Here is a 21,898-nt window from a genome sequence, read left to right as displayed (position 1 = left end):
TAAATTTCTTTGCATCCGTCCTCAAGACACGTAAGCCGACCGATTGCATTCAAACGGTAAATGAAAGGATTTGCTGCATCGTTTCACGGGAATCTCCGTAATCGAAACTTGTCTGGAGAAGTAAAAGAAAAATATATATTTTATTCCTTCGTTAGCTCAATAACACGATGACTTTGGTTAGAGCCACGTTACGAAACGTCTTCTGCGAGGAAAATTTTACTCGATGTCCGTTACGAAACGGTTTCGAAACGAACATCAAGTAAAATTTTCCTTGCAAAAAGACGTTTTGGAACGTGGTTTATGTTAGATCAGTCAAGTTACTCTACACAAATCAACTTAATCGACGATTAATCAAATAATTCTTTTTTTAGGTTGTGAACATGGAGTTATCAGTTTTTTTTTTCTATTTCACATATCGAAAAAAGAATAATCTCCTTTGTCAGTGGCGAAATGGACCTGCTGTAGGAAGTAAGAGAACTATTTAGAATAAAATTTTTTATTACGCTAACATGTCATATACAATTTCCCCTGGTAACTCAGGTAATATTTTCCTTTTTTATTATTTTGACTATATCAAAGGCATTTTGATGGATTGTTTGAACAGTTATTGTGTTATCATATCTAATTTATAATTACCTTAGAAAAATTTATCCTGTCATTTTACAGAAAGAAATATACACGGAACGTTTTTAATTTAATGCTTTTCCACAATTATATTTCAATGACTGTTTAAAAAGACATGATATATTAAACATGTAAATTAAAAAGCCTTCTCTTTCTTTTAAAAGAGATAATTTACAGTTGATAAAAATTGTATCTTGGATAAAAACTGCACTTTGATAATAGTATATATTATTTTTATTAAGTTTTACAAACTGGCTATGTAATATAAATAATAGAAAATTTCTTTCAGAATTTTAATATAATTTTCAAATTTTAACAGTCACCAGTTGTGAAAATATTAAGTGTGGAGGTATTAAAATTACTACACTCCGTGTTTATTTATGTACAGTTCTTAATTCATTCTTCAACATGTATGTTGAAAGGCAGATATGACATTTGCCATATCTGCCTCTCATTGTATCTGTTTCCTATGCAATACACTACTCAACTATTCTATTTCATTGTAATTATAGCCTTCAAGTAATAGTTACCAATCATACTTTTCATAAAAAAGTGTTAGGGCAATAAAATTGTGGCTTATTTTGATTTTATATATGTTTCGTCAGATTACTTTTTTTAGTTGGGGTGTCACGCAAGTTAATTTTTTTATTAAGACAAAAAATATTTAAATGTTTACTGATAATTTGATTTAAAAAACAAAAGATTACATTATAATCCAGTACTTATCGTAAAAAGATATGCACATAGATAACATATGCAAATGTTGACGCGATTACGTTATAATATATGCAGGCTTAAAAGCAATGGCTTGTCTTTTATTCTCTTTGTACTTTCAGCGCAGTAGCAAATGCGTCAATTGCTCCGTATAATGTCTCTTAGTACTTATGGAATTGTGCTGAGACTTAGGCAAAATGGCTCGAATTACGTGATTAATAAAAAAAATTAAGCGTAAACGAAATCTCCTATATTGCGTCAAAGATATTTCATTAATATATTTGACGTGACAGGATATATTTAAAGTGAAAACATTTTAAAATAATATATCGTTAAAACACTTATAGCGCATTATATGATCAAGGAGCACAGTCAGAATCGTATGAAAATAGCAATGCAGCTGCAGTAGCTTCATTCTTCTTGGCAATTTCTTTTTTATATATTTTCTATATATTATCGCGCACAGTCACATATAAAAAATTCTTTTTTGCGCGGACATATATAAAATATTTAGAATACACGTGAATTTTTAATCTCTCTTTCCTTCTCATAATTTATGTTTCGCCACTGCAAATTTAAGTTTGTAAGATTGAATGCAAAATCTGATCTTAATCACCACATATTACTGCGTTACTGTATCACTTATAATTGTACAAATTTCTTGTATTACATCTAGTTCTCATTCGGCGCACTTTAACTATTTTTTATTCTTTTACGGAAATCTAAACCAAACTAAATATTTATCTCTCTAAAATTGCTTACGAGTGGTAAGATATACAGAATTAAAACGTACATTTTTGTTTTCACTGTACTCTTTACATGATAAGATCTATGTTACATCTGAATGGTTCCTTAATACTGTTTATGTCACAATTGAAGCAAGCACGCAAAAATCGTTTATAGAAATTAGAGTCATACTTTCACTATCATTTTAAATCCAACAGGTGATATATATGTCGGCTGTTTATCAGCAATGTTGCTAATTAAATAATTAAATCTTTGAATGCTTTCTTTCAAATCGATTTCTGGAATGTAAGTATACTAATTCTATATATTTTTATCAAATTGCCTATTATCGTTTTGTAAATAGTATTATTTCTACCTGTTAAAAATTTTTAACAATTGATTAGCAGCATTTTGTATGACCTAAATAAACGTTTCCATCTTTCGTTTGCATATTTACTTTGCCAATAAAAAAAAAGTAATTATAGAATTTCTTATAAAATTATTTTACATCAACTCATGTAAAAATATTTTACATGAAAGAAAGGAAACGAACAAAAATCTATATTATATATACTTAAGATTATTTTATGTGTAAATATATATATATATATATATAAATAAATTTATCTCTTTGGATACAATGTTTTACAGCAAGAGTATAAAATAATTTGCAATATTAAATAATTTACATATTGTAAAAAGAATGAAGTTTCCAATTCGATTGATTTTTAACCTGATGTCCATTTCAGTTTTACACTCTGGCTTTTATAACAATAACAATAACAATGCGTACAGTAATTACAGTAACTTCAATTTCTTACAGATATTCTTTCGATCAAAGGATATTACTAATTTAGATGTGAGGAATATAGACCACGGTAAAGTGCTACATGGAAAATGTTAAACGTATTCGAAGTGATGCAGTTGTCTTCGATGTCAAGCGAACAAACGTTTGATAAAATAATCAAAACTATTATTAAATAATTAGGACGCATCGGTATGTATATTGAACTGCATTGGTATACTTTACTTAAATTAGATGAAGCGTTTAGAAAATCAATTAAAAGATAGAGCAATAAGTCTCGTTTTTGGTCCCTGAACCTACGACTTATTCTTAGCACTTCAAGATCTTTCTTCTCTGATTACATATTACAAGCTAAGAAATGTAATCAGTGTACAGAGGCACATACGCACTGTGTATCGAAGTCTTAATAATTTGTATGTGAAAATAGATTTTGATTAACTTGACGTAAATATTTTATAAGGTTCAGGGAGCTTAACTCTTTGCGTAAAAGAGGTATTGAAACATTTATACTCTACAAATGTTAATCCTAAAAGAATTTAAATTTTGATAATAGAGTTTAAATAATCATAGGAACGATATCTTTCGTAGATGATTTTATCGAAATATAAAATAAATTGATTAACAAGTAATTGGCAAATATATTTAAATATATACAAGCGCGTGCACGCAGAAATAAAAAATATATATGCGTGTCTATTATATAATTTTTATCATATTCACTTTTATTCGTTTAATCACACATTTAAAAAATTTAATTGTGTTTTAAAAATATGAGGTATTTCAGCTTATCATTACGCCTCGTATTTAGCTATTAATATCACGGTTTGTTCTACGTTTCCCCATGAATTGCTCTGTATTAAAATAAAAATTTATAGGTTTGTGCAATTTGATACACGGATGATTGTGCGATAAAAAAGTTATCGACATAGTAGGGTTGACAGATTTGTCAGATTGCAATTTAGTAAGCGTGATTCTGAAATTTTTGCTTATTCCTTATTCGCCACACATCTATATACACGTATTATTGCGCGTACGTATTAAAAATTTGTAAATTTTAAAAGCATGTCGAGTGCTATTTTATTCTTACACACTCTATCTATCTTCACAAAAGGCCTCATAGTACGAAAAAAAAAAGAAATAGTAACTCATACCAATATGTATAACTTGGTATCTCTTCAAACAATTGAAGATTCCATTTATACAAGCACTTTTTTTTACTATTGCCCATACAAATCTTTTTCACTCAATCTCTATTTCGTAATTCGATGTTTGCAGTTTGCTGTGTTTTCCGTTTGGCCGTACGTTAAATATCTCTATTGTATAATAAAATGTACAGTAGCGAGAGAAGAATGATTATTAATTCTCAAGAACGTTTCTGCGCCCATTTCAAATCGTCGGCTCTGGGTTTGTAACCAGTGGACCACTCAATTATCTCCTCCAAGATGTACCAAAAGTGAAGCTTTTCTAAGGGCCAGTTCAACCATCCCGTGGTGATGCAAAAATAAGTTTCATGAGGCGCGACGTGGTGCACTCGATGATGCTTTCTCGGCAAGATAACCCTATGCTCTTGAAGCCACACAACCCAACCAGGTAAACCGAAATACGTATGCGACCATTTATGTATCTGTAAATAGTACATTGTATATTCTTTAATTGCACAATTATATATAAAGCGTAATTTATTTTAAGTATTGCGTTAAATTAAAGCATTTATTAATATTTAAAAAAATTATTTTTCTAAAATTGAAATAATTAGATAACATGTCTTCAATATTTCTTTAATTAGATACTTACCTGATTAGTCATTGCTACAAAAATGGCAAGCAGGAACCAATAGCACGTCCATACGAACTTTTGTTGCATTTCAACTTCAGGTAACGTTAAAAAGTCCCATGTGAGCTTTGATAAAACTGGTATCGCAACCATGAAATTATCACCGTTAGTTTCTATGAAATCGTGTCTCGTTATACTGGTAGGATCTATGTGATGCTCGCGAAACGGTCGTAGAAAATTCTAAAAAGAAAATCCCTCTTCGTAAATTTAAGTTTACATTTTATTCTGAAGAAATTGTTTTTATGTTTTATGAGCTTTACCTTCCCTAAAATCGGAAGTTCTATCGATCCCCAGGTATCTGCGGCCCAATGAACCAACCCAGAACCAAAATCAGCCGTGATAATACCACATAGTGCAGCTATTGCTATGGAACTCAAATTTTCCAATCGTAACTTGATGAGCACGAACACAGAATTCACGACTATAAGAGTAATGCAGATTCCCACGCAAATACATTCTTGTGTTCTCTTCCCTGAAAGTGCATTGTGAGTAATATTTATATTATTAAATGTTATAAATTCTTTAAAATATTAATAATTAACAGATTTCAGAAGTTACGGATGCTACGCTAAAATATAAATATTAAAAAATGCGTTTGTTATCGTGCACTCGCTTCTTTTTTTTAAATTCAACAAGATACATTTATATAAACTATCGTACACGTTAATGAATATTGCTGTTTTTTTTTCTCTCGTGACCAAGCGAAAATTTCAAGGTGCAAATGATACGCGGTAGATTCTTAGTAACTCATAAATTTTAAGAAGGATATTGGCATTATATTTTATCACTGGTATGTAAATACTTTCCACAGATACGAAACGAGGTTTAAGTGATCGTGATAAGGAGATCTACTTACCAGTACTATACAAATTTGCAAGTTCCTGAGCGCCTTTGTGATTCGGACCCCATCTGGGAACAGTCCTGTCCTCCTGCGAGGTCGGCACTACTGAGTTGGCATTCGGATCGTCCTCGAGCATCGAATTTTCATAGATTTGGCGCTCGGTTTTTACTGGTGCCAGGAAATTGGTCGCCATAGAACACGCGGCTGACGCAGCCTGCCCTAGGTTCGGCACTTTTATATCTTCCATATCGTCTAGTTGAGAACTTATGCAAATCTACATGAACAAACGACAACGTTCTACCATGCCTTTTCAGGGCTCGGACACGTTTGGCAAAACCTGTCGTTTTCTTTTTGCAACATCAGGAAATGTTATTGTTTCGTTCGCATAAAGATAAACGAAATCAACAGAGTTTTTCCTCGTATATATATATATATATATTAAATTATTTCAGGGTGATCACATTATGCGCCCTTTCTCGTGCTATCTTCTTCGCATGAAAAATGATTCATTCCAGTCCGTGGAATAAAATCATAAATTGCCAATTCGCGCATTATCCCGAAAGAAATTTATAATTATTCATTCATTTAAGTTCAGATCTGTCGTCTTCTTCAAGTGTCGAACGTTGTCGTAAGTACCTGCAATTAAATGAAATATTTGTGATAAAGATATGATATCTCAATTGTTTTTTTTTTTTTTTTTTTTTTTTTGAGAATACGTCGCACTGTGTAAGTAATCACTCTGAAACGGCAATCGACTCGAAACTGACCGAAAATTTTTCGATTTAAGGGAAGTAGCGTAAAGATAACACATTAGCTAGCAGCGCTTTATACATTATGCATATCTACACAATATCGGCAACTGATATTATCTAAATTGATATTAGCCGCCCATATAGGATTGTGCAATTACTGTCAAATATTACACAGCTGCGCGCGTACATTACTCGGCGTTAATTATTTATGTATCGTAATTGGGTTACGTAATATCGTAATGAATGAAACAGGCCGCGCGCCGAATTACACGAGAGTCTACTCAATTTCAAATTAGTTTCTGCGCGGTCGTAAAGTGGGTTAATTCCACACTTACACGAAACCGTGAAACATTACGTCTTCATATCTCCGCGAGTATCACGTAAGCGTTCTCGTGATTCACGCGACATCCACAACGACATTCGTCAGCCTTCTACGTTACGTTAAAATGTTTGCGCGTATTATTCTTATATGTATACAAGCGATTTTCGAGCGTGAAACTAAGACATACATATTTGTGGGTGTTAATGCGTTTACACGAGCGCAGTACATAAAGATGCAGGAGAACATACTGATAACGACGCAGAACATACCTACGCAACTTTTGCTATTTTTAATTTTAATATAAAATGTTCGTAAATGTCAAATAAATTATTCTGACTTTAAATACATTACATACATTTTTGTATATTTTTTGCAGAAGCGTATCGAAGATATCGGAGCAAAAGGAAGAAAAGAATTAAGAAAAAGAGGGATTTTCGTATTGCATTGCTTTTAAATGGCTCGTTTAAAAGATTTCTGCCTAAAAAGAAGACTGAGCATTGTCATTCACAGGTACAAATTGCCGTTCGAATTGATTTTCGAAATAGACTAGCTTTTTAATACGCTACCGTTCGCCAGCAGGGGATCGCGTGCCGGTAATTAAACCGAAGGCGAAGGGTTAAAGGCTCTCGCACAACAACGTAACCGATCAATTTCTACGCCACTACTGGCGTATCGTATACGTCATCATTTGCACGCGAAATTCACATCCTCGCACCGTATACACGGTTCGGTTTGCGGCTTGCTTTTAACGCTCAGCTTATCGCGGTTGGCCTGAATGGTGCGCGTCGGCTCGCGCGACACGCTTATTATTAAATTAGAAAAATCTTTATACCTTTTTTTTCGTTTACTGCTACGTTTGTTACGTTCACGTCAATAATACGTAATACATTCTTCGATACTGTATATTAAGTTTTCCATATTTTGATATTGCAAAAAAATTGTCTCGCAATTTGCATTCGACTATATATTAAAGAAAATATTTTCGAGAGATGCAATTAATGTGCAAACTCGCATTATAATTTAACGTCAAATAACTTACAATTAACTAATTTGAGATTTTTGTTTATAGAATAAACATGGAATAATCATAATCGCTGCGGGACGCAACAGATTCTACAGAATCAATTCCTAATACAGCCGCGACGACGAGATGAAAAGGAACGAGCTGGATGATTCTCATTTGATCGCGCAAGTCATAATATACATATATGCATCGAATATTTTAAATACAGATCAAAGGTTTATATGTATTCACATATGCACAACTTGCAGGTGGATGTCTCTCACGTTTGGAAATAATCGCTGCGTGATAGTTGATGATTATACATACAGGACTCGTGGAGGAAGGATAGCATCACCTCGTTAGGATTCAAATGAAATACGAGACGTTCACGCGCCCATACACGTGTGTGCACAAGTACGACTTTACGAACATTCTCCCGCAATGGGTAAGTGCATTCATATACGCATACGCAATAAGACAGAATAGTATTTGTACTCTCATCCAGCTTGTCTTCTTCCGTTTAGCTGCTTGATTCATGACTTCAAGCAATTGAAATCTTTGTAAAAAATTTAATTGTCACTGACTGGAAATTAAGATTGAGATGAAATTAAAATAATAATTTAATAAATATTTCTTTAATTAGTCGACTTTTAATATGATTTTAATCGTAGTCTCTAGTCTGATACAAACTTAACGAAAAGTACTTCATTCTAAAGAAGTTTAGATCCCCAATGTAGGGTCGGTGATTAATTCAGCCGAGGATAAATCTAGTTAGATACACGTACCTTACGTAGAAATTTAATCGTATGTTCTTTTATCAGACTGGATTATTTGACAGGTATATCGGAAATAACAAGATAACTTCGTGATGTCGTACCTCCTTGCTACCGTTGCTGTTGGCGTCGGAGTGGCTCCTGGACGGCGACAAATCGTCAGGATCACCGAAGAGCGACGTGGCAGCCATACGAAGATGATTAGTCTCTTTATCAAGCTCAATTTTTCTCACAATAGTTAAGACAAGAAACTAATTATGATACGAGTAAAAGAAGTTAAGGCCAACTTGTATAATGACACCGGTATAATGACACACGCACGCATATATGCAGGTACTAACGCATTTCGCAAACACGCGTCAAAGCCACGCGAAACTGCCGGCTGCTCCTCGGTGACAGACCGGCTCTTTTGTAGATTAGGGCTCTCGCACCGAACTTTCTCGCTTGGAGTCGACTCGAAGTCGACGAAGCTTGGGTGTAGTCAGTAGAACGATAAACACTGCACACAAGAGACGTTTTGCGGGAGAACGTGCTGACGAAAAGAAGGCAACGGTGGAATAGACGAGGAGATGTGAATGACAGAATGAGAGACAAAGAGGAGAAATTACGGCAGGATAAGGATAAGAGCAAGTGAAACCGCGGAAAGGAATGGGTGTACGCTCACGCTCGCACTCGGGCTCGATCACGACGAATCTCAGGGAGCCGCGAGAGCGGACAAGAGCGAAACGCCGCGGTAACTGGAACAGGTCGACCCGGAGGCCACGCGATACCGACGACCGCGTCGCGGAGCGACGAAAGCGCTGCTGCTTTCCCGTCTCTGCGTTACCCGCCGCCCGTTCCGCACACACCCATGCACCCCGCCACGTTTCGCCGTGACCGGCGCCGCCTGACGACAGCGTCGCGACGCCCGTTTCTCGTGGCGCCGTCATGCGGTCGTCGCGCCTCGTCGATGCGCGTCGCCGTGCGCGACTGAAGCACGCGTCGGCGTCGCCAACAACGTGTACGTCGTGCGCGCTTTTCCTTTTTTTTTTAGATGTGGGTGTATGTATGAGCCGCGACGCGAGCCGCGTGTTTGTCACTGCTCGCGTGCTACCGTCGCGTCGAGGTCTCTCCGTCAGCCCCGTAATTTCTGTCATTCGCTGAATTAACCCCTTCGCAAAAAGTGAATTTGTCTCGTTCTATCCACGAGCTTTTTTACTTCAATTTCTAAAAGCAGAATGTTACTTCCACAAAAGCTATAGCTCGCCTCGGCGTCACGTGTTCTGTAATTTGCCGGGCAAACCACAGGGCAAGAAAAATATCGAATAATTTCTTTTATAATTAATGTTTTATTACGAGTTATCATTTCCATCTAACTTACTAGCTTGCACAAACAAGTACCGAAACCTAAGACCTTGCACATTTGTGTTTACGTGCTTAAGAGAATTATGAGATTAAGCCGGGACTGTAAGGTCATTTAATGAAGCCTTTTGTGGCTGCAAGGACAATATGTCTCTTATCGTTAGATATCGGAAATCGTTAATGATGTGATGTATATCTATCTATCGATTTTATAATTTGAACGATTTCTTGGTCTATTAAGTTTGGTACAAAAATCACTTTTAAAAATGATCACTTTTTAAGATAATTAAATTTCTCTTTTATATAATATGAATACTATATTCACCTATTTAATAATTTTTTTTTCTTTTTGTAATTTCCAAGAACCAGCCTGCCTTAAAAAAATTATGGTAACCGCGTTATGTCTCAAGGAGCTTAGTGAAATGTACAGAATACTTTAAACGTGAAAATGCAATCTAGGCAAGTGGTGCAATCCATAGACTCGACCTTGAACCAAAACTCACAGGTGGTAAAAGGTAAAAGACCCTCGATCCCCCGTGACCCAAGGCATTGTGCGTACCCCCGATTGTTCGACGACTATAACATGTGGGTGTTTCACAGAACGTTCATATTTTATTTAGGATCGGCCTTCGCTGAGGGCGACTCACCGAGTCTTATATTACAGACGCGGATTATATCACGACACAAATGCGCCCACGATAACGAAGTCGATCGCGCGTCCCAAGCGTGTTCCCGGCGACCCGGTACTCACAAAGGAATTTCGCAATTTCTATCAAAGCCGATCGATTTCTAATTTATATTATAGTAGTTCGCTCGCGGGGAAGCTTGGCCGTGGCAATCTGTCAATATTTGTGAGTGCCAATTCGGATCAGAACCGATTATTGCAACAAAATGAGCAAGGATTGATTCCTGCCTCTGCGGCAGATCGTTAATTATTTACAAGACACCACGTCGCACTTTTTGAAAGTATAGTTTCACCGTAGTTCTACCGTGTGAAATCCTACATGTAGTACGGACTGTAACTATTACCATTAAACATTTCTAAAGTGCTTATAAATTATATTTCCGATTATTCCGGTGTCATAATAAGAGCACGTGTTTCTTTTTCAGACGAGTATCGACACACCTTCCGCCTTCTCCCTGGATTTGTTAGTGAACGAGTTTTTTTTTATCAGGAATTGAGGAATTAACGCAAAATTGAAATAAAATTTCAAGGGATAGAACGTATCATAGATATCGATTTTTTTTTAACAAAAGAAAAGCCAGTAAAAATATCAGGTGAGTGTGCCAGAATCAGTATTACGTAAATATTTTTATTAACTGAAATCCACGTGTCTATTCGCGGAGACGAAACCTTATACCTTACTAGACAATTCATTGATGATACATTGGTCGACCACTAAATATATTACTTCAAGAATATCTTTGCAGCGTAAAGCCAATATTAGCTGTAATTTACATGTAAATGCATCGTTAATACGTTTGATGATACTAATGGCATGAAAGGCCACATTACTGGCATATTAATTTAATTTAATACATGTACTTAGAGTCAATGATACCTTGGTTTTACAGAATATTTTTTTACAAGTGTTTTTTTTATATATTTGTCGATAAAAAGCATTTAATTTAATTTTAATTGCAATGTGAATGGTTTTCCTAATCTTTTATCCTATTAAAAGTAATACAAAAATTCACTAAGAGTAACGTGATGTCGATATCAATAATATTCGCACATTATCGCATCTATTATAATGTCGATACCCTTTTGACATATACCTTCAGCTAATGCCTTGAATTGAATACATTTCGAGAGGGCGAAAGAAATTCTACGGACTCGATGCGACTTTAAGACAATAATGAACACTCTGTTTCCAGGCGGGAAAAGTCGATACTTGGGAAATATAAGCCTCGACCGAGCCTCATTTTACGGTGAAACATAAATGAAGAAGCGTACGCAACTTCGTGGCCGCCTTTTATAATCATGTTGGCGGCAAATAGTCACATGATTGTAACAGCCATTCCCGCAAAGAAGCAGTCAAACGGAGTTCTATTAAATTACGCACGTATTAGCTCATTTCTACTATCATCAGTGCATCGTCACATACATGCCACATCGTTCGTGCTACTAGTCGAATCGATAAATCGTCATCTTTCATCGGCATCACGCGATACGTACTTTCCAAACTTCAATCTACATTTGCGAATTACAATTACCGTTTCGGTTATTTTTATTACATCGATTAGGCTTCAGAGGAAATTAAGCTCCCGAAAGTTCGTGAGTAAATCTTGTGAATAATTTAAAAATAATTAGCTTGAAATTGGAGTATCATTAATTGCCACAAATCGCTAACGACATTTGCTACCTCCAAATATTATTTGATAAAAGACAGAATGGCAAGAAATTTTTAGTTTCAAATATAAATTATTAACAATTACCTTTGTCTTTTATACGGACATATAAAACATTTTTTTATTAAGCAACTTATTGTTATTTATCTTAATGTATGCAAGAATGATATTCATTACTCTTGCGATCTTATCTACAAGAAGTGATTTATATTTATCTCTTTTATATGACGTATATCATACTGATAGTGCTATTTAACCAAAGATAACGGTCTAGCACCAACGAACGAACATGTTACTGAGTCTTGTCTTTTTTATTTTTATTTATTTATATATATATATATATTTTTTTTTTTTACGTTAATTGATAGTTCCATATCTCACGCATGGATCTATGATTTTAAAATTACGGATTGTACCTTTATTTAATCTCTGTTGTATCTATTCAACTTTTTATAATCTCAATAATGCAGATAAAATCACCAATGTCATGTGAATCTCTCACCTGGAGGAAATTCAATTTGCACATCATCGATAAAGGATTGTTTTTGATGAAACTATTACGGATTCGTGATTTATTGCCTTATCAGCAAATAGTATTGAATAGATTTTATAACACGTATCGAAGCTTTTAAACATAGTTTTGTGACATTTAAATAACGATAATATATCATTAATAGAGAAAAAGAGAGGGAATCGAAGAACTGGTTTCATATGAAAAGTGCTAAAATACAACTACATTTAGATTTTAATGTAGACAAGAATTATATTTAATATTATTTACAATGCTGCAAATTGCTATGCATCAATATTCCTATCAATTATCTATTAAAAATAAATTATTTATTAATCCTCTACGGCGCAGACTCTTTCTCGCAAATGGAGATTAAGTATCCTCTCTTTTGATCTCGTTCAAGTTATTTAACGGAAATTAAAAGATTTTTATTATTTGCAGGAAATTATAAAGATCTCAGGAAGATAGGACGACAATTATCACTTCCCGCAAGAAGATTAAAATGTACGAAATGTATGATGTATCATCGCAACGTATTACAAGTAGAACTTAATACACGATGACGAAGAGTTAAGAAAAGACTTTTGCAAGCAGACGAGTCCATGCACCCATAAGAGATAATAAGAGATATTTCGTACTCACGATTGCACTGCAGCGGTGACCAGGCGGGCGTATATGCACGTTTAGGATCCTTGGTTTTTAGAGTACCGCAATCGGACCGATCGTCCCCGTCATGTGCAGCCGCGCAATAGTCTGCGCGACGAACAGCACGAAGCACTGTCGTACGTGACAGTGCCGAAGAGACGCGCGCGCGCGAATTGTTTTTCGCCGCGGATGAGTCGCGTAGTCGAACACGTATTTTATCCGCGGGCTTGCGTGCTGACGAAGAATCGGCTGCGACGTCCACTCGTACACTCGCTCGAACAAACACACTATTGTTAGCGAATATAAGCATACGCGACAATGGCACGAAGAGGGGTACCGATTAGAAATAGGAAACCGTTGTTTCATCGAAGCGCAAGAAGACGTTTAGTTTTATAAGCTCGTTAATGAAATATTTTGCTCATTACCGACGTATGCGTAATAATTTGATTATAATTAGCAGCATAATTCGATTATCGGATAATCGTGACTACCGTCGAGATTTTCTAATGTTAAATTTTGAATGCAAAATTCATTAATTTTATTTATATTGAGATACATTAACTTTTTAGTTTAAAAAAGTATATTTAAATGCTAGAGGAGATATCGTGACCTAATTTTTTTTTTTTCTTTTTCAGGAAACAGTCTCTCCGTGTTAATGAAATACGTTTGTTTGGCCACTCGGTCTCGAATACCACACTAACAAGCGATGAATCAAAGCGAAATTGTGCTATTCAAGATCTCGCCGGAGATCTTAAAGTAACTCTGCGAGCTGTTCGTTCGTCAATATCGTGACGTCGCGAGACGCTTTCATTCACAAAACTGCCCTATTTATGCCATTTCCCACATTATGCAACGAACAAAAACTTGAATGAACAGCTGTTACAGTTCGCGACACGTATATCGATCAGCTAATTTGACAGCCTAAAATCGAAGCCTTACCCATAGTTTGTCATCGGTGGTCACGCGGATCGATGTAGACAGATAATAATTCAATACGGCATGAATAAATGTGAATGAACCCGTCCTTATTATTAGATGTCGCGTTAATATACACTTCACAATTTGTCGCGTTCTACTCGACCTGTTTATTATTATGTAATCTGTCATTTTAATCTCATTCATATTCGGTATTGCATAAGGGAAAGAGCGCGTGAATGAGGTGAGTTTAAAAATAAAAAACTTGGCTGTGGTCTCTTAAGAGGTGACAAATTAAAATTAAAGAGTGTTGCAAAATTAAGTATGTTGAATTTATAGAAATGCATATATCATTTTAAAATAATTATTTAAACACACGTGGACTTTTGGAAATTATCTTTTAATCTGTTTGGATTATCGATGAACATTTATAATTTATACTTCTGACTTTTTTATTTAAAGATAGTAGAATTCTAATCCTGTAAGCATGAGCTTGGAGTGTCAGAGGATGTGCACTTGGACGAAGTTTCCGAACTCAACCTAGATAGCACTCACGAATTTTTAAATGTAATTCCTGTTGGCAGAGAGCCCAACTCGGAATCGCGGCTTCCACGCATACAGATACAGAGGCTCGTCTGTGTGAAGCCAGCGCTTCGGCTGCCGTCGAAGAGAAGAAAAAAACAGAGTCTGGCCTTTTCTTCTATCCGACGGCAGCCGAAGCGCTGGCTTCACACGGACGAACCTCTGTATCTGTACGCGTGGAAGCCGCGATTCCGAGTTGGGCTCTCTGCCTGTTGGTGCATAACATAACCTTCGTGTGTAAGCGGCTTTTAATCAGTTATAATAATGGTAAGCTCATTATTCTTATTTTAATTTAACCTTTGACTTCGCTGCTTTTAATATTATTTAATTCTTTCTAGTTACCCCTGACTTTGCTGAAAACAGCACAAAACCACCCCATGGTGAGTTCTAGATTTTTTAATATTATTTTTTAAAAGACACTAATAAAGTCTTTGTACGTTCTTGTATTGTGATTTAATTGTTTTTTTTTCTTTTTTGCTGCAGCTGGTGGAGCTAAAAAACGGCGAAACGTACAATGGTCATTTAGTTAGTTGCGATAACTGGATGAACATAAACCTAAGAGAGGTTATATGCACCTCAAGGGTAAGCGCATTTTCCATTTGGATTGATCTTAGAAAGACTTCTTGTTTACACCGGCGAAGTCAAATTTAATTAGACGGATCTGTGAAGCAACTAAAGAAAAATCACATCGAACAAGATTAAAACTCACTGATTAGATATTTAAAATGTTTAATATAATGCTACATATATATACATTAAACATATATATATCTTTACTTTATATATCTTATTTTTTTTATTAAAAGTATTATTAATTTATAATCAAATAGTTCTAAAAAAAAAGTTTAGTTGCAGAAGTTTAGTTCGTTAAAAGTTGACAATTTTATTAGGATGGTGACAAATTTTGGAGGATGCCGGAATGCTATATAAGAGGCAGTACGATAAAGTATTTGAGAATTCCTGATGAAGTAATCGACATGGTGAAGGAGGATATACAGATGAAATCAAGGGGCCGTGGTGAAATGAAGGGTCGAGGTCAAAATCAGAGGGGACGTGGCAGTGGACGAGGTAACAATTTTTTGTTTACAGTTATAAGTTTCCTAAAATGCTTTCTACACTTTTTTTTCAAACTGTTAACTTTTGGACACATTTTATCTTCAATAGAAACGCTTTAAAGCATTTTATTATTATGCTTTGCAGGTACCTTCGGCAGGGGAGGACGAGGTCCTGCTCCATTAGGTCGAGGTGGTGGTACACAAGTTGGAAATAAGTCACAAAATAAACCAAGACCTAAATGAATCAAAATAGTATTTTTATACTTACTTATTCTACCTAGCAATTAATTTCAAAATATTAATCTTCCGTGGCGAAGATTTATCATTATCGAATTTTTTCCCTACTTCAAATAATCTTTCGCACATTATCTTATATATATGTACAATATAAATTTATATAGTAAAAACACATTATGCTGCATTTATTTCTGTACAGTTTACTACATTGCTGTACTTAAATTCTGCATTACATTTTTATTTATGAAAATTGTTTTAATTTTAAAATAAAAACTAATATAATTTTTTACCATTATCAATTCTAAATTTAATGGAAAAATGTCAGAAATAAATTCACATTTATAAAAGAATTTTTTATTTCGATCGTTCATAATTTTACAGAATTATGCAACGATTTTTTTTAAGACATACATATATGTATATATATATGATATTTGTTTTCTAAAAAATGGAATAAGACGTGTACCATATATAATAGTAATTTATTGTATGACTCAAAGAAGCTGTAATTACGTCATACGAATATGTCAACCGATTATATTTTGTATTCATTATTATTTAAAAAAGCAGATAAACTTATACAAAACACGAAGTATCAGTGAATACATTGCATTTCATTTGTATATTATTTATTTGGTGCCCATCTTTATATTGTGAATAAGTGGAAAAAGTGGTTACTGCAAACAATAAAACATAATTTAAATATAATTGTGGATTAATTCACATTATTAATATTGTATATTTTGTTAATCAAATACGTACTTCAATTACGTGTGTTAGAAGATATCGTCGTGACTTAGTATAACTTTTAATTCATCGTCCCTCAACTGAAAGTAAATATATTACATTAACATGTTTTCACAATATCGGATAAGTATAGTTTTTATAATTTTCAACTTACTATATGAAGCGAGATCGATTTCGTCCGGTAATTCTGTAATATTTACGTCAAACCTTTCTTGAACATCATTTAATATCTTGGCATCACTTTCATCGCTCACAAATGTAATAGCAAGGCCCTGTAAAACATTCCCAAGTGAATAAATTGTCAATTAATTAACAATTATTGTGTGCTCTAACATATAAAACAACTTTGTAGGTTAATAAATTCTAATATTAAATTTCTTCACCTTTGTACCAAAACGACCAGCGCGCGCTACTCTATGCAGGTATGTGTCGGAATCTTCCGGCATATCATAGTTAAATACGATGTTCACACGTTCTATATCCATGCCTCGTCCAAATAGATTGGTTGCCACCAAAATGCGCTGAAAATGTCAACGTTTTTAAATGTTTTATCTATATATATATATATATATATGCATACGTTGAATTTTACGAAATTTGATACTCAGAGTACTTACTTTTTGAAAATCTTTAAATTGTTGATATCTGGACAGTCGTTCTTCTTGAGTCATGCCCCGATGAATTCCAATTGCAGGGAAGTTCTGTTCCGTCAAAAGTTGCGCTAAAGCCATACATCTTTGTACAGACTTTACAAATATGACAACCTATGGAGAGCAATCGTTAAACGGTAAATCATATTGATACCATCGATGTATCTCGAGAAAAGAAGTTCCATTCAATATACATATATTATACATCAGATATTAAAAACCTATTAAATAAATAAAATGTGCAAACTATTAACAATTTTTTTAAAATAAATACTTGGAAGAATCTTCATCAGAATTGGTGAGTAGTGATTAAGTAGTCATCACAGAAAAATAAGAAGTGATTTGTCATCACGTAAAGATTCTTCGAGAGAGAAAAAAAAAATGCAATTTACTCTACATTGTCCTAATTTGCAAACAAACCTGATTAAACTCAAGAACATCAAGTAGTTCAAATAATTTCTTGTTCTTCTCGTTTTCCTTCAATTTAACGTAATGTTGTTGAAGACCATTCAAAGTAAGCTTTGCTTCATCATCGACATAGACTTCCATAGGCTGCACAAAGAATGTTATTTCATAAAATACACAAATTCATGGAACAAATTATAGTGCCTATATATGTAATTTTCAAGCTGCAGGCTTTTTGTGGCCGTCCATAGTCTTAATGTATTAGTCATTTTCGCTGTCCAGAAGTCGAATGCGATTGAATGCATGTGAAAAGCGTCTGTTCAAAAGTAAATAAGACAAATTAAAATAATGCTATTTTTTATGCAACTGTGACGTTTGTAAAACACTTTAAATGATGCAAGAAAGACAAAGCCAAACCATTTTTTTTTCTTTTTTCCTTATAAATGTAAACTTTCAGGTATCGCTTTCTTCCTTCGAAGACAGCGTTAAATTCGTTAAGTTACCGTATACGTTTAAAATACCGAAAGTTTCAGCAAAAGATTATACTCCCGCATTTTCAGTTGCGGAGTGTAATCGTAATCGTGATCGTCGATCATAATTAGTAGATTACATACGGTTCGGCGACTTCCATCTCTGGGTAGTGCCAACAATGAAAACTCAGCAGTTCTCCTCAATTGAACTTAAGGCGCACTCATGACAGAGAACGTTCAGTCACATCCGCTGGCCACTCGATGCCAAAATCTCTTCTCCCCAATTTCTGGCACATTAAGATGCCCAGAATCAACTCGGTATTACTCTGGTTGGTATAGACGCTCGAACGTTTTCACCTCCGGTATTCTGCTAAGCCGCGACCGTCGACTCGTACGAGATAAAGAGCGCGATTAACGAGACACGGAGATTCGCGTTTAGGTTTTACGTAACTTTATAGCTTTCTAAGACACGAGAATTGCTCGATTTGTGCACAGCACTTGCATCCCCTTTAACTCACTAGTATTAAAAGACCGAAATCTTTGCGTGAGATAAGAAAATTTACCGTAATATGCTCTTAATTTGCGACTGGATGAACGCGAACACGGTAAAGCTATTGCTACGTTTTTGTTTTGTATTTCTTTTCCCTAACTAATGCTAATAATTCCCCCCGAGTGTCCTCTTGCATCTTCTTTCTTGCGCTCTTCTGTCTTCAGGTTGTCTTGAAATCTTCTCAGCCCCCCACCCACAATAGTAAGCAAACCATACAGATTCTAATACTATTCTAATGCTCCAGTTACCCACAAGAACATAATATTTTATCCCCCTATCTCTATCTCCCTCTCCTGTTATATTTTCCTGACATTTAACATACTGTATCGTCGCTTGAATATGCGTAGCGACTAACAAATTAAAAAATTGATTGAAATTCTAACTCAAGTACCATATTAAACGGTTGACGATTTAATACGTAAATATTTTCTTCCCCTTTGTACGTATAAGCAGGTTCTGCGATACATCCAGATTTTAACTTGGGATTAAAATCGAAAGGAGCAGCGAGATATTATGTTGGACATGAGTGTCGAGCATATGACTGCGCCGTTTATCGAAAAATAACGAACGAGATATTCGTTTTTTTTTTTTTTTAACTCGGTACTCGTCTCTTCAAAGTGACGTTTAAGTCGTCTAACCCGCGGATGCGCCGACATTGATATTTATAATGTGGCCTGAGCTTTGTCCTGGGCACGAATATGTCAACGAAGTAGGAGCAATCGTAGTAGATCGAAGTGAAGAGGAAGATTTAATTACATCTTGCATGAACTTTTTGCAGACAGGACGTATCTCCTTGGACAGCGTGGCACTGAACATCATGACTTGCTTGCTGTGTGGTGTGCTTCTGAATATTTCCTGCACGTCTCGGCGCATATCTGTAATGACAATACAATTATTTATGTATAAAAATAAGATAATAGTTATGGAATCAATAAAAAAAATTTTTTTCAGTGAATTGTGGGTAGTGGAAATAGATAGTCATCACTATGTGGATTAAGACTGTTTCATACATCATGTAAATTTTTTTTTTTAACAGTACCATTATTTAAAATTAAATTATTTTATGACAAACCTAATAATTCCAGCATTTTGTCGCATTCGTCTAGTATAAAATGTTTTAGATGTTTCAGATTCAATTTCTTGTTTCGTACGAGAGCGAGAATTCGACCAGGAGTTCCGACAACGATATGAGGACATACAGTTTTCAAAACTTCTTCGTCTTTCTGAATAGGTAAACCGCCGAAAAATACACCAACCTGTAAGAAAAAAATTGTCTTTTAGAGATTAGAAAAACGTAAATTTGTATATTTTTATAACTATAAACTGAATATTCTTGATGATTATTTTACTTTAAATTTAGCATATGCAGAAAGCAACTGCAAAATTTACCTTTACATGTGGCATGTACTTGCTAAATCTTTCATATTCTTTACTGATTTGGAAAGCCAGTTCTCGAGTGTGACACATTACTAATACATAGACTTGGTTCTCTGCTAATTCTAGCTGCTGAAGGGTAGCTAATACAAAAACAGCTGTTTTTCCCATACCAGATTTTGCTTGGCACAGAATATCCATGCCAAGAACTGCCTGAGGTATACATTCATGTTGTACTGTAAGCAGAAAATAATTATATTATTAGTTTATCATAAAAATACCACAGTTAATAAGTAAAATAAAATTAATATTTCAGAAATAATCTTTGTCTCAATCAAACAATTTCAGCTGTCCCTATCTAGCATTAAATATACATATTCATCACTATTTATCTGAATAAATAAGTATTAAATAGAAATTGTTATAATAAACTAGTTTTTTTTACCTTCAGATGGATGTTCAAAGCCACAGTCAACAATAGCACGAAGAATCTCTGGCTTCAAAAGAAAATCTCTAAATCCACTACTATGAATAGAGACATATGTGCCTTTGACTTCCTTCTTAGCAGGAACATCTCCACTTCCATCAACTATTTGTTCAGTCTGTTCCTCATCTTCATAATCCAAAAGATCATCATTATCTGCCATTGTGTCCTGGTTAATTCTCAATAAAATTGCTGTATCTAAAATGAAATTTACCCTCCAGTAATATAAATAATTATAATAATTGAATTTATTATAAATGAGATGTCTACAAAAACAAATTTAAAAATGACAAAAGGTTAATTTATAAAAAATATGTTAAAGAAATGCTGCGTGAACGATGACTGAAAATTACGAGCAAAAGAATAAATTTCTTAAATTAACATTATATTTCGGTAACAGGGCTCATTTTTCATAAATTCCAACGCCCTTACGAGTTATCTACAAGAATAAACGCGTGTGCATTTTCGCAGCAAATACACCGCTTCGAAAGAGACTGCCGAAAGTGTTCACGTAATGGCGGTCGCGGCCTGAAACGCTGGACGCCGAAAACAGACAGAAATTGCTCGAAGTGCGATACCACAGGAGAATCGCGACTTCCCGGGGGTCGCCGACAAAAGCGAAACGAAGGTACGACATACTTATTCGTGAATATATTAACGATATATCGAGTATTCGCGATGCCATGCGACAGCCGCGCGTCTAAGAGATTCGAGCGATTAACAATAACGACTGCATTTATAGACGATTGCGTAACAAATATATGCAACTCCGCGGGTGGAAAAAAATATGTGCGACGTTACTTAGTACATTTCGCGAATGGATCGCCTTTTTATTAACAAATAGATTGCAGATTATGACGCGCGTCACTTTTCACTTACCTTACGTGAACCCCGACAACTCGTAAATGACCAGTACCACAAAGTCCACAAATACCAATAGATAGCAAGCCGCTCGTAGCTGCAGTCCCGACGCTTCTTGAGTTGTCGGTGGCGACAGCCGTTCGTAGCAGATTTTCTTAAAACTAAAATTCATTATTTGATTGGTCCATATGTACCAATCACTAGCGAGCGTCGTTTCTATTAATTCCGTCGTCGCCATAAAAATTAGCACGAAACCGGCTATCACCGTGCCACCAACTTACTCCTCCTATACTCCTAATACATCCTGATCGTTTTCGGACAGTTTC

At 34.9% G+C, this 21,898-nt stretch overlaps 3 protein-coding genes and 2 long non-coding RNA genes across 7 annotated transcripts; 3 read left to right on the top strand and 2 right to left on the bottom strand.

Annotated features, from left to right (window-relative positions):
* Positions 1 to 480: 480 nt before the first annotated feature.
* On the bottom strand, positions 481 to 13,567 carry Kua (Plasmanylethanolamine desaturase Kua). 2 transcript variants are annotated; one of them, XM_070663676.1, is made up of 5 exons: positions 13,240 to 13,567; positions 5,559 to 6,179; positions 4,963 to 5,174; positions 4,664 to 4,882; positions 481 to 4,493 (listed from the first exon to the last, which is right to left on the bottom strand). In XM_070663676.1, the coding sequence occupies exons 2-5, from the start codon at positions 5,788 to 5,790 to the stop codon at positions 4,233 to 4,235; spliced, it is 924 nt and encodes a 307-aa protein (XP_070519777.1). In that variant the 5' UTR covers positions 5,791 to 6,179; positions 13,240 to 13,567; the 3' UTR covers positions 481 to 4,232. The 2 variants fall into 2 exon arrangements, with proteins under 2 accessions (XP_070519777.1, XP_070519776.1); XM_070663675.1 differs by lacking the exon at positions 13,240 to 13,567 and adding an exon at positions 8,498 to 8,627.
* On the top strand, positions 4,318 to 7,803 carry LOC139106738 (uncharacterized). Its single transcript, XR_011546408.1, has 6 exons — positions 4,318 to 4,459; positions 4,656 to 4,743; positions 4,997 to 5,187; positions 5,514 to 5,766; positions 6,994 to 7,127; positions 7,687 to 7,803. It is a non-coding gene; the product is annotated as an uncharacterized lncRNA (long non-coding RNA).
* On the top strand, positions 7,870 to 13,242 carry LOC139106739 (uncharacterized). Of its 2 annotated transcripts, XR_011546410.1 has the most exons (4): positions 7,870 to 8,065; positions 8,459 to 10,752; positions 10,845 to 11,012; positions 11,613 to 13,242. It is a non-coding gene; the product is annotated as an uncharacterized lncRNA (long non-coding RNA). The 2 variants fall into 2 exon arrangements; XR_011546409.1 differs by having other exon boundaries at positions 8,459 to 11,012.
* Positions 13,568 to 14,860: 1,293 nt separating the features above from the next.
* On the top strand, positions 14,861 to 16,739 carry LOC139106547 (U6 snRNA-associated Sm-like protein LSm4). The gene is made up of 5 exons (XM_070663417.1): positions 14,861 to 15,006; positions 15,078 to 15,119; positions 15,223 to 15,321; positions 15,630 to 15,807; positions 15,940 to 16,739. The coding sequence occupies exons 1-5, from the start codon at positions 15,004 to 15,006 to the stop codon at positions 16,035 to 16,037; spliced, it is 420 nt and encodes a 139-aa protein (XP_070519518.1). The 5' UTR covers positions 14,861 to 15,003; the 3' UTR covers positions 16,038 to 16,739.
* On the bottom strand, positions 16,370 to 21,666 carry Hel25e (ATP-dependent RNA helicase 25E). Its single transcript, XM_070663408.1, has 11 exons — positions 21,591 to 21,666; positions 20,673 to 20,909; positions 20,243 to 20,463; positions 19,926 to 20,109; positions 19,610 to 19,728; positions 17,849 to 17,980; positions 17,396 to 17,542; positions 17,162 to 17,299; positions 16,933 to 17,050; positions 16,794 to 16,858; positions 16,370 to 16,708 (listed from the first exon to the last, which is right to left on the bottom strand). Exons 2-10 carry the CDS (start codon positions 20,872 to 20,874, stop codon positions 16,845 to 16,847), a joined length of 1,275 nt encoding a protein of 424 aa, XP_070519509.1. The 5' UTR covers positions 20,875 to 20,909; positions 21,591 to 21,666; the 3' UTR covers positions 16,370 to 16,708; positions 16,794 to 16,844.
* Between the last annotated feature and the right edge of the window lie 232 nt (positions 21,667 to 21,898).

The sequence above is a fragment of the Cardiocondyla obscurior genome, linkage group LG11, assembly GCF_019399895.1.
Source record: "Cardiocondyla obscurior isolate alpha-2009 linkage group LG11, Cobs3.1, whole genome shotgun sequence".
In the NCBI taxonomy this organism is placed as follows: domain Eukaryota; kingdom Metazoa; phylum Arthropoda; class Insecta; order Hymenoptera; family Formicidae; genus Cardiocondyla; species Cardiocondyla obscurior.
Note: the sequence above shows the minus strand (reverse complement) of the source record. Positions and strands in the feature narration are given on the sequence as shown.